Source organism: Schistocerca gregaria, chromosome 1 (genome assembly GCF_023897955.1).
Source record: "Schistocerca gregaria isolate iqSchGreg1 chromosome 1, iqSchGreg1.2, whole genome shotgun sequence".
NCBI lineage: Eukaryota > Metazoa > Arthropoda > Insecta > Orthoptera > Acrididae > Schistocerca > Schistocerca gregaria.
In genome coordinates this window covers 1022969751-1022982410 of record NC_064920.1, presented here as the reverse complement: position 1 = coordinate 1022982410, position 12660 = coordinate 1022969751, and the positions used below count along the sequence as shown (strand labels likewise).

The 12660-nt window shown below is 44.7% G+C and overlaps 1 protein-coding gene across 3 annotated transcripts in view; it reads right to left on the bottom strand.

Moving 5' to 3' along the window:
* LOC126278966 (guanylate cyclase 32E) overlaps nucleotides 1-12660 on the bottom strand; it is an 829856-nt gene that overhangs the window by 619823 nt on the left and 197373 nt on the right. For all 3 annotated transcript variants that reach the window (XM_049979279.1, XM_049979262.1, XM_049979270.1), the window contains exon 2: nucleotides 5444-5557. In XM_049979279.1, coding sequence (XP_049835236.1) covers nucleotides 5444-5534 — 91 coding nt within the window. In that variant the 5' untranslated portion in view covers nucleotides 5535-5557. The remainder of the gene's footprint in view (nucleotides 1-5443; nucleotides 5558-12660) is intronic.

Genomic DNA, 12660 nt, shown 5'->3' with positions numbered 1-12660 from the left:
CAGGTTCGACTCCTCCCTCGGAAATGGATGTGTGTGATGTCCTTAGATTAGTTAGGTTTAAGTAGTTCTAAGTTCTAGGGGACTGATGACCTCAGAAGTAAGTCCCATAGTGCTCAGAGACATTTGAATCAGCCACCACGCATTCATACAAAAGTGATCAACATAATCTCATTAACAGTAAAATACTAGAATAGGCATGCGGTTTAAAATGAACTACAAAAATGGGCAAAGGAGACAGATGGAGCGGAAAAAGACCTCTACCATTAGAATAAAAGACAACTGGAGCAGAACTGCAGGGAAATGTATGGGGTTAGCCTTGATGTCGTGTGACCTAATGGACATGATCGGCCGTGTTTGTGGGTGAAACAGTATGAAGGGCACCACTGTACACAAGTGGAATGTGGAAAAACAGGTGGTGGAGAAAATAAAAGCTTTTAGAATGTAGCTGAAGAAGAGGATAATGATAAATATGTGCATGCAAAATGTAAAAAGTGAACAGGTAATATAAAGGACACAAAAAAGGTTAGAGCGATCGGTGCGAGGGCATCCGACAATTATTAAATGTTGCTACAAGGAAAAGTAAAGGAGAAAATCTATAGAAGTAAAAAGTGGAAAATGACTATGAAGCAAATATGTAAAGAGGAAAATATTGGCACAAGACACAAAGAGTTGTAGGATGTCAATAAACCGGTAAGAAGAAAAGGGGAAAGGAAGAAAAGCTTCTTATCGACCGCATTCAGCGGTTTGTCACGAAGATTCAAGATCATTTTTCACCTTGTTGGGCCCGGTATAGATTATACGGTTAACGAAGTCCTTCTATTGGGTCATCACCTTCCTTAATGGTTGATGCCACTTCATCTCGGAGAAGGACTTACACTCAACGTCCTACATTATTTGTTAGATATGTTACGATCTCTATATGTACATTCCCTTATACATTCCAGGAAGAACCACTAGCTTCTTACTTCTATAACACAACGTCTGAAATACTTCGATTCACTTCTTTCCCAGTTTCCCCGCAGTTCATGATTCAGTTGGGCGCAACGTCTTCCTCTCCCACAAAATCTCACAAATTTATTTCTCAAAACGAATCCTATGTTTGACACTACTGGATCTCCTTTGGGAAGAGATACTCTCTGTTCGTGTGCGAGACTGCTGTTTAGATCTTTCTTGCTACGTCCATCCTTGCAAGATAGCTAAAATCCTTCACTTTGTTAATTTTATGGTCTTCAGTTTTGATTTTAGCTGCGTCCTAACCACGTTTCTGCAGCTCTTCAATTGTTCCGCATTTCTTCGATTTCTCTCAATACATATTATGTGTTCAGTAGACTGTTCGTTCCACTCAAGACGTCTTCTAATGTGTTTTCACCGTAGGAATCAGTATCTTCTTACCCTTGCTATACTCGTCCTGAAATTTTATCTCACGTTTGAAACTCTCTTCTATTTAATGCAATTTTTAGTAGGATTGATTGTTCAATGAACCTTTTTAAAAAAGATCTTCTTCGACTTCGACTATTAAAATTACTTATTTTTTAAAACCGCTATAGGATTTCGGCTTTTATCCATTTTCAAGTGGGACATTGTTGTTGTTGTTGTTGTCTTCAGTCCTGAGACTGGTTTGATGCAGCTCTCCATGCTACTCTATCCTGTGCAAGCTGCTTCATCTCCCAGTACCTACTACAACCTACATCCTTCTGAATCTGCTTAGTGTACTCATCTCTCGGTCTCCCTCTACGATTTTTACCCTCCACACTGCCCTCCAATACTAAATTTGTGATCCCTTGATGCCTCAAAACATGTCCTACCAACCGATCCCTTCTTCTAGTCAAGTTGTGCCACAAACTTCTCTTCTCCCCAATCCTATTCAATACCTCCTCATTAGTTACGTGCTCTATCTACCTTATCTTCAGTATTTTTCTGTAGCACCACATTTCGAAAGCTTCCATTCTCTTCTTGTCCAAACTAGTTATCGTCCATGTTTCACTTCCATACATGGCTACACTCCAAACAAATATTCTCAGAAATGACTTCCTGACACTTAAATCTATATTCGATGTTAACAAATTTCTCTTCTTCAGAAACGCTTTCCTTGCCATTGCCAGTCTACATTTTATATCCTCTCTACTTCGACCATCATCAGTTATTTTACTTCCTAAATATCAAAACTCCTTTACTACTTTAAGTGTCTCATTTCCTAATCTAATTCCCTCAGCATCACCAGATTTAATTTGACTACATTCCATTATCCTCGTTTTGCTTTTGTTGATGCTCATCTTATATCCTCCTTCCAAGACACTGTCCATTCCGTTCAACTGCTCTTCCAAGTCCTTTGCCGTCTCTGACAGAATTACAATGTCATCGGCGAACCTCAAAGTTTTTACTTCGTCTCCATGAATTTTAATACCTGCTCCAAATTTTTCTTTTGTTTCCTTTACTGCTTGCTCAATATACAGATTGAATAACATCGGGGAGAGGCTACAACCCTGTTTCACTCCATTCCCAACCACTGCTTCCCTTTCATGCCCCTCGACTCTTATGACTGCCATCAAAACTCCTTTACTACTTTAAGTGTCTCATTTCCTAATCTAATTCCCTCAGCATCACCAGATTTAATTTGACTACATTCCATTATCCTCGTTTTGCTTTTGTTTATGCTCATCTTATATCCTCCTTCCAAGACACTGTCCATTCCGTTCAACTGCTCTTCCAAGTCCTTTGCCGTCTCTGACAGAATTACAATGTCATCGGCGAACCTCAAAGTTTTTACTTCGTCTCCATGAATTTTAATACCTGCTCCAAATTTTTCTTTTGTTTCCTTTACTGCTTGCTCAATATACAGATTGAATAACATCGGGGAGAGGCTACAACCCTGTCTCACTCCATTCCCAACCACTGCTTCCCTTTCATGCCCCTCGACTCTTATGACTGCCATCTGGTGTCTGTACAAATTGTAAATAGCCTTTCGCTCCCTGTATTTTACCCCTGCCACCTTTAGAATTTGAAAAAGAGTATTCCAGTCAACATTGTCAAAAGCTTTCTCTAAGTCTACAAATGCTAGAAACGTAGGTTTGCCTTTTCTTAATCTTTCTTCTAAGATAAGTCGTAAGGTCAGTATTGCCTCACGTGTTCCAACATTTCGACGGAATCCAAACTGATCCTCCCCGAGGTCCGCATCTACCAGTTTTTCCATTCGTCTGTAAAGAAGTCGCGTTAGTATTTTGCAGCTGTGACTTATTAAACTGATAGTTCGGTAATTTTCACATCTGTCAGCACCTGCTTTCTTTGGGACATAACGACTTTTTTTTCCTTTCGCACCTACCAAAATTTGATTAAAACTGTCACAAATTGGTAATTTTTTACATGTGCAAAGGATCGAAATTTTATCTCCACTACAATTAATCACCCAAAGACCGAAGTGACAATTGTGGATTTTAACAATAAATTAAACAGTCGAAGGTCACCAAGATGTCTTTAAATATTATTTTCCTTCATTTCTTCTACCATTTACTGGTTGAAGAGTAAAGTGTGGTCCATAAAAAAATACAGCATGTATTTAAAGTCAACCAAAATGAGGTGGAATGGAGGGAAGTGGTTATATTACATGCAACTCGTAATTTTCAACGAGGAAATAGTCACGTATGACGTCAAACATCTAGGGAATTATACGATAAAAATGAAGTGTTCCGTCTGAACACTTTCACTGCCAGTGGCGTCTATGGACGGAACCCGAAAATTCTGGCAGACTGTGGATTCCGTCATTTGACGGGGAATGGTTCATCCTCTTTTAAATACAAAATAACCTAGTCTTCTTCATACGTACAGAGAAACCATAAAATGTACGGCATTCTAATAAAAGGCAACAATGCTTAAAGAGCCAGTAGTCAAAGTGTTAAATAATACTTGTAGTAGAACTCGAGTACAAATATGATAAGACCGCTGCAGGTTTCTAGTCTTCACCGCATACACAACTGCGCTCTCATGTGCTCTCGGATAGAAACCTTCGTGGAAAATGAATTTCCTTGTGCGCCTGGACGGCTAGCTCACAATTTTAGGGCACTACGGAGTGGCATAGCTCATATAGGTCTGGAATGGCTGCGCAAAAGTACTGCTAGACTGAAAGACATTCGTGTTTTTCTCGTGTAAATTTCTCTGTCTTTGTTATATCAGATCTCCTCTCTTTCATTACAAAATTACAAGTATAACTTGAAATGGAGGCTGCCATGTTGATTGCCTAACAGCCTTTCTTTCTCTTCCATCATACATTACACGGCTTGAAATTTCTGTTTACCCAAGTGCTCTTTTTCGGAACAGAGAAAGACTCCATACCTGCCTTTCACCATTTTTCATCCACTCACTTGTCTCTTGGTTTTCCACTCGTAATGCTCCCTCCTGGTTACTGTACATCTTGAATATTATCGCCATGGCGTATCTCTGTGTTTCATACGTTTTCAAATGTCTTCACTAGTTCGCACTGTCAAAAGTGCAAGTAGGCTGTTTAGGTGTTTATGATGGAGACGCCACGTAGGGCTCTGTAATAAAATCTCTGACTGCGCTGTGTGCAGTCTGTGGCTGGTTGGACTCATTGTTGGATTATTCGTTAGTATAGTGTTGGGCAGTTGAATGTGAACAGCGCGCAGCGTTGGGCAGTTGGAGGTGAGGCGCCAGCAGTAGTAGATGTGGGGTAAAAGATGCCAGAGTTTTGGGTTGTTAATATAAGCGGACGATCTGGTCGTGTGTCCGTCAGAAGAAGGAAATTTGTCGACTTGGATGTCACGAATATATATATATATATATATATATATATATATATATATATATATATATATATATATTCGTGACACACTTCCAGATCGTCCGCTTATATTAACAGCTAAGGTAAATACATTCTTCTCCTATCAGTAGTTAGTGCCTTCAGTAGCTGGATTCTTTTATTTAGCTGGCAGTATTGACGCTCACTGCTGTTCCAGCAGCTCGAGTAAGATTTTGGTGAGGTAAGTGATTCATGAAGGATAGGATATCGGTAGTCAGGGCTATTCTTTGGAAGGATTATTAAAAGTCATATTGCGCTGCGTTAAAATATTGCGTGTCAGTTTATAAATGATCAGAACAAGTAAAGAGAAAACTGTCTGAGTACGTTCAGTTTTACTCAGCTGTTTCAGTATCAAATAACGCAGAAGTTTTCCAGCACAGTCTTTCTTTATATTCAAAGGGGAAGTCTCAAAAGCATCTTCCAGTTCCACAAATTGTACGGAGACGTCTTGATTTTATAATTTCTGCAAACCCATTCTTCCTCTCCGCTTATCTCCCCCTACCCCCACCCCTCCCCAATCACGCGTATCGTCAGAATGGCGTCTATGGTTCCCTTATCTTTCGACGACAGATATACTTTTGGTTTCAGGTACTGGTACTGGGCATGCGCTAGGTAGGTAAACCTCGTGCTGACCTGTGATGTAGCCCAGCAGGAACCTGTCGCATCGGCGGGCGCTGGGCAGCAGCAGCAGAAGCAGCAGCAACGGCAGGGACTGCTGCCGCATCCTCCGTTCGGCCCTCTCACTGCCTGCACAAAAGAAACAAACGACTGTTCACCAGTATTTCTCCATTAGAGTAGAACTAGTGAACGAAATATTCGTCACAGGAGGCACCACGATTTCAATGTATTAATTAGGCAAAGAGAGACGTAACTTTCTACTACACTATGGGCGACAAATCTTTGGAAAAAGTACCGACAGTAAATACACTACTGGCCATTAAAATTGCTACAACAAGAAGAAATGCAGATGATAAACGGGTATTCATTGGACAAATATATTATACTGGAACTGACATGTGATTACATTTTCACGCAATTTGCGTGCATACATCCTGAGAAATCACTACCCAGAACAACCACCTCTGGGCGTAATAACGGCTTTGATACGCCTGGGCATTGGCTCAAACAGAGCTTCGATGGCGTGTACAGGTACAGCTGCCCATGCACACGATGTCACAGTTCATCGAGAGTAGTGACTGGCGTATTATGACGAGGCAGTTGCTCGACCACTATTGACCAGACGTTTTCAATTGGTGAGAGATCTGAAGAACGTTCTGGCCAGGGCAGCAGGCCAACATTTTCTGTATCCAGAAAGGCCCGTACAGGACCTGCAACATGCGGTCGTGCATTAGCCTGCTGAAATGTAGGGTTTCGCAGGGATCGAATGAAGGGTAGAGGCACGGGTCGTAACACATCTGAAATGTAATGTTCACTGTTCAAACTGCCGTCAATGTGAACTAGAGGTGACAGAGACGTGGAACCAATGGCACCCCATACCATCACGCCTGGTGATACGCCAGTATGGCGATGACGAATACACGCTTCCAATGTGCATTCACCGCGATGGCACCAAACACGGATGCGACCATCATGATGCAGTAAACAGAACCCTTATTCATAAGAAAAAAAATGGCGTTTTGCTATTCGTGCGCCCAGGTTCGCCGTTGAGTACACCATCGCACGCGCTCCTATTTGAAGCAGCGTCAAGGGTAACCGCAGCCATGGTCTCCGAGCTGATAGTCCATGCTGCTGCAAACGTCGTCGAACTGTTCGCGCAGATGGTTCTTGTCTTGCAAACGTCCCCATCTGTGGACTCAGGGATCGAGACGTGGCTGCACGATCCGTTCCAACCATGCGGATAAGATGCCTGTCATCTCGACTGCTAGCGATACGAAGCCGTTGGGATCCAGCACGGCGTTCTGTATTACCCTCCTGAACCCACGGTTACATATTCTGCTAACAGTCATTGGATCTCGACCAACGCGAGCACCAATGTCGCAATACGATAAACCGCGATAGGCTACAATCCGACCTTTATCAAAGTCGGAAACGTGATGGTACGCACTTCTCCTCCTTACACGAGGCATCACAACAACCAGGCAACGCCGGTCAACTGGTGTTTGTGTATAAGAAATCAGTTGGAAACTTTCCTCATGTCAGAAGGTCGTAGGTGTCGCCACCGACTCAAACCTTGTGTGAATGCTCTGAAAAGCTAATCATTTGCATATGAGAGCATCTTCTTCCTATCGGTTAAATTTCGTGTCAGTTGCAAATCATCTTCGTGGTGTAACAATTTTAATGGCCAGTTGTGTATATGTACTCGATGTACCATCTTGTTATACAACACGCAGACATATTTCTTTTTGTATGCGACAATAGTTCTGTAATCAGTCGTACCCTACATACAATCAGATGACAAAATCCATGGAATACACTATGTGATCAAAAGTATCCAGACAACTGACTGAAAATGACTTACAAGTTTGTGGCACCCTTCATCGGTAATTCTGGAATTCAATATGGTGTTGGCCCACCCTCAGCCTTGATGACAACCTGCACTCTCGCAGGCATATGTTCAGTTAGGAGCTGGAAGGTATCTTGGGGAATGGCAGCCCTTTCGTCACGAAGTGCCGCACTGAGGAGATGTATCGATGTCGGTCGGTGAGACCTGGCACGAATTTCGAGTTCCAAAACATCCCAAAGGTGTTCTATAAGATTCAGGTTAGGACTCTGTGCAGGCCAATCCATTAAAGGGATGCCATCGTCGTGTAACCACTCCGCCACAGGCAGTGCATTATTAAGAAGTGCTCTGTCCTGTTGAAAGTCGCAATCGTCATCCTCGAACTGGTCTCCAACAGTGGGAAACAAAAAAGTGCTTAAAACATCAGTATAAAACTGTGCTGTGATAGTGCCATGCAAAACAATAAGGTGTGAAAGTCCCTTCCATGGAAAAAAGACCACATCATAACACCGCCGCCTCTGAATTTTACTGTTGGCACTACACACACTGGCAGATGACGTTCACCGGTAATTCGCCAAACTCACACCCTGCCATCGGATCGCCACATTGTGTACCGTGATTCGTCCCTCCACACAAAGTTTTTCCACTGTTCAGTAGTCCAATGTTTACGCTCCTTACACGAAGCGAAGCGTCGTTTGGCAGTTACCGGCGTGATGTGTGGCTTATGAGCAGCCGCTCGACCATGAAATCCAAGTGTTCTCACCTCCCGCCTGACTTTCATAGTACTTGTAGTGGATCGTGACGCAGTTTGGAATTCCTGCGTGATGGTCTGGATAGATGTCTGCCTATTACACATTGCGACCCTCTTCAACTGTCGGCGGTCCCTGTGAGTCAACAGAAGAGGTCCATCTGTACCCTTTTGTGCTGTACGTGTCCCTTACCGTTTCCACATCACTATCATTTCAGAAACAGTGGACCTAAGGATGTTTAGGAGTGTGGAAATCTCGCGTACAGACGTATGACACACAATAACCTGACCACGTTCGAAGTCCATGAATTCTGCGAGCGCCCCATTCTGCTCTCTCACGATGTCTAAAGACTGCTGAAGTCGCCGATATGAACTGCCTGGCAGTAGGTGGCAACACAATGCACCTAATACGAGAACCGTATATTTTTGGTGGTGTCCAGATACTTTTGATCACATAGTGTACCTCCTTTTTTCCGGCGAAGGCAGCAACTCGAAGTAGCATGGCCCCTATAGTTTCGGAAGTTCTGTCGGTGCAGGATTCTGTACATGAGCTGCCCTCTCGACTATGTCCCATATACAGGATGGTCCACTGATAGTGACCGGGCCAAATATCTCACGAAATAAGCATCAAACGAAAAAAACTACAAAGGCCGAAACTCATCTGGCTTGAAGGGTTGGCCCGCTAGCTGGCGCTGCCATAGGTCAAACGGATATCAACTGCGTTTCTTTAAAATAGGAACCCCCATTTTTATTACATATTCGTGTGGTACGTGAAGAAATATGAATGTTTTAGTTGGACCATTTTTTTTAACTTTGTGATACATGCCGCTGTAATAGTCACAAACGTATAAGTACATGGTATCCCGTAACAATCCGCCAGTGCCGACGGTATTTGATTCGTGATACATTACCCGTGTTAAAATGGACCGTTTACCAATTGCGGAAAAGGTCGATATCTTGTTAATGTATGGCTACTGTGATTAAAATGCTCAACGGGCGTGTGCTATGTATGCTGCTCGGTATCCTGGATGACATCATCAAAGTGTCCGAACCGTTCGCCGAATAGTTACGTTATTTACGGAAACAGGAAGAGTTCAGCCACATGTGAAACGTCAACCACAACCTGCGACAAAAGATGATGCCCAAGTAGGTTTTTTAGCTGCTGACGTAGCTAATCCGTACATCAGGAGCAGACAAATTGCGCGAGAATCGGGAATCTCAAAAACGTCGGTGTGTAGAATGCTACATCAACATCGATTGCACCCGTACCATATTTGCCGGCCAGGGTGGCCGAGAGGTTCTAGCCGCTACAGTCTGGAACCGTGCATCCGCTTCGGTCGCAGGTTCGAATCCTGACTCGGGCATGGATGTGTGTGATGTCCTTAGGTTAGTTAGGTTTAAGTAGTTGTAAGTTCTAGGGGACTCATGACCTTAGAAGTTAAGTCCCATACCGCTCAGAGCCATTTGAACCATTAGAACCGTACCATATTTCTATGCACCAGGAATTGCGTGGCGACGTCTTTGAAATTACGTGACGAAGGTTGGTTTTATGCACGCGTTCTGTTTAGCGACGAAGTGTCATTCACCAACAGCGGTAACGTAAACCAGCATAATATGCAATATTGGGCAAAGCAAAATCCACGACGGCTGCGACAAGTGGAACATCAGCGACCTTGGCGGGTCAATTTATGGTGCGGCATTGTGGGCGGAAGGATAATTGGCCCCCATTTTACCGATGGCAGTCTAAATGGTGCAATGTATGCTGATTTCCTACGTAATGTTCTACCGATGTTACTACATGATGTTTCACTGCAGACAGAATAGCGGTGTACTTCCAACATGATAGATTTCCGGCACATAGCTCGTGTGCGGTTGAAGCGGTATTGAATAGCATATTTCATGACAGGTGGATTGGTCGTCGAAGCACCATGTCTCGCACGTTCACCGGATCTGACGACCCCGGATTTCTTTCTGTGGGGAAAGTTGAAGAATATTTGCTGTCGTGATCCACCAAGAACGCCTGACAACATGCGTCAGCGCATTGTGAATGCATGTGCGAACATTACGGAAGGCGAACTACTCGCTGTTGAGAGGAATGTCGTTACACGTTGCCAAATGCGTTGAGGTTGGTGGACATCATTTTGATCATTTATTGCATTAATGTGGTACTTACAGGTAATCATGCTGTAACAGCATTCGTTCTCAGAAGTTCACAAAGGTACACAAAGGTACATGTATCACATTGGAACAACTGTAATAAAATGTTCAAACGTACCTACGTTCTGTATTTTAATTTAAAAAACGTAAATGTTACCAACTGTTCGTTTAAAATTGTGAGCCATAAATTGGTGACTATAAGAACGCCATCTATCACAAAGAGAAAAAAGTGGTCCAACTAAAACATTCATATTTCTTTACGTACTACACGAATATGTAATTAAAAAATGGGGGTTCCTACTTTTAAAAAAAACGCCGTTGATATCCGTTTGGCCTATGGCAGCGCCATCTAGCGCGCCAACCATAGCGCCATCTGGTTTCCCCGTTCAAGCTAGACAAGTTTCGTTGTTTATAGTTTTTTCGTTTGACCCTTTTTTCGTGAGATATTTGGCCCGGTCACTATCAATGGACCACCCTGTATACAAGAAGCTATGCTAATTTTTTCCTTTGTAACGGCACATACTTCTATAGCAGAGTCAAGTGGTGTATCACAGCACATATTACTCAACAGGTGCTGCATTGCGGATGTGGCACTTTTCATACCTCGCATCCGTGTTGTGCCGCGCGTAGCGCAACATTTTCGGAATGATTTGTTGGAAGGCCGCTGTAATATGCCTGTGTACGTGTATATTTCTGCGGTAATTGCGGATATCGTGGTGACATGAACCATTGAGCGTCTTGTTGTGGCTTAATGACAGTTTCCACTCAACGAGCGAGACACACTGAGCGCGCTAACTTATGCGGTGTCCTTACAATGGGTTTGCGAAATCTGGTATTTGCGTTGTGAACTATTTGCTGTTTGGCTGCCTCCGGAGCATGGCCACTCGTTGCTGACTCACATATTTTTTACGAACAAAACAAAAAACTCCTCAGAGATATATACTGGGGTCCGAACGGCACAATAACCCTAGGTTCGATGTGGGGTGGTGGTGGGGTGGAGGACTGCTGTGGCCTGTGAGGTTGTGCATCACTGAGGGATATGGCGGGACAAAGCCGCTCCGTCGTTTGTAGGTCCCCGGTTTCAATGCACAATACAGAACGATCATTCTCCACAAAAGAACCAGTTGCAATATACACTCCTGGAAATGGAAAAAAGAACACATTGACACCAGTGTGTCAGACCCACCATACTTGCTACAGACACTGCGAGAGGGCTGTACAAGCAACGATCACACGCACGGCACAGCGGACACACCAGGAACCGCGGTGTTGGCCGTCGAATGGCGCTAGCTGCGCAGCATTTGTGCACCGCCGCCGTCAGCGTCAGTCAGTTTGTCGTGGCATACGGAGCTCCATCGCAGTCTTTAACACTGGTAGCATGCCGCGACAGCGTGGACGTGAACCGTATGTGCAGTTGACGGACTTTGAGCGAGGGCGTATAGTGGGCATGCGGGAGGCCTGGTGGACGTACCGCCGAATTGCTCAACACGTGGGGCGTGAGGTCTCCACACTACATCGATGTTGCCGCCAGTGGTCGGCGGAAGGTGCACGTGCCCGTCGACCTGGGACCGGACCGCAGCGACGCACGGATCCACGCCAAGACCGTAGGATCCTACGCAGTGCCGTAGGGGACCGCACCGCTATTTCCCAGCAAATTAGGGACACTGTTGCTCCTGGGGTATCGGCGAGGACCATTCGCAACCGTCTCCATGAAGCTACGGTCCCGCACACCGTTAGGCCGTCTTCCGCTCACGCCCCAACATCGTGCAGCCCGCCTCCAGTGGTGTCGCGACAGGCGTGAATGGAGAGACGAATGGAGAAGTGTCGTCTTCAGCGATGAGAGTCGCTTCTGCCTTGGTGCCAATGATGGTCGTATGCGTGTTTGGCGCCGTGCAGGTGAGCGCCACAATCAGGACTGCATACGACCGAGGCACAAAGGGCCAACACCCGGCATCATGGTGTGGGGAGCGATCTCCTACACTGGCGTCGAGGGGACACTGAATAGTGCACGGTACATCCAAACCGTCATCGAACTCATCGTTCTACCATTCCTAGACCGGCAAGGGAACTTGCTGTTCCAACAGGACAATGGACGTCCGCATCTATCTCGTGCCACCCAACGTGCTCTAGAAGGTGTAAGTAAACTACCCTGGCCAGCAAGATCTCCGGATCTGTCCCCCATTGAGCATGTTTGGGACTGGATGAAGCGTCGTCTCACGCGGTCTGCACGTCCAGCACGAACGCTGGTCCAACTGAGGCGCCAGGTGGAAATGGCATGGCAAGCCGTTCCACAGGACTACATCCAGCATCTCTACGATCGTCTCGATGGGAGAATAGCAGCCTGCATTGCTGCGAAAGGTGGATATACACTGTACTAGTGCCGACATTGTGCATGCTCTGTTGTCTGTGTCTATGTGCCTGTGGTTCTGTCAGTGTGATCATGTGATGTATCTGACCGCAGGAATGTGTCAATAAAGTTTCCCC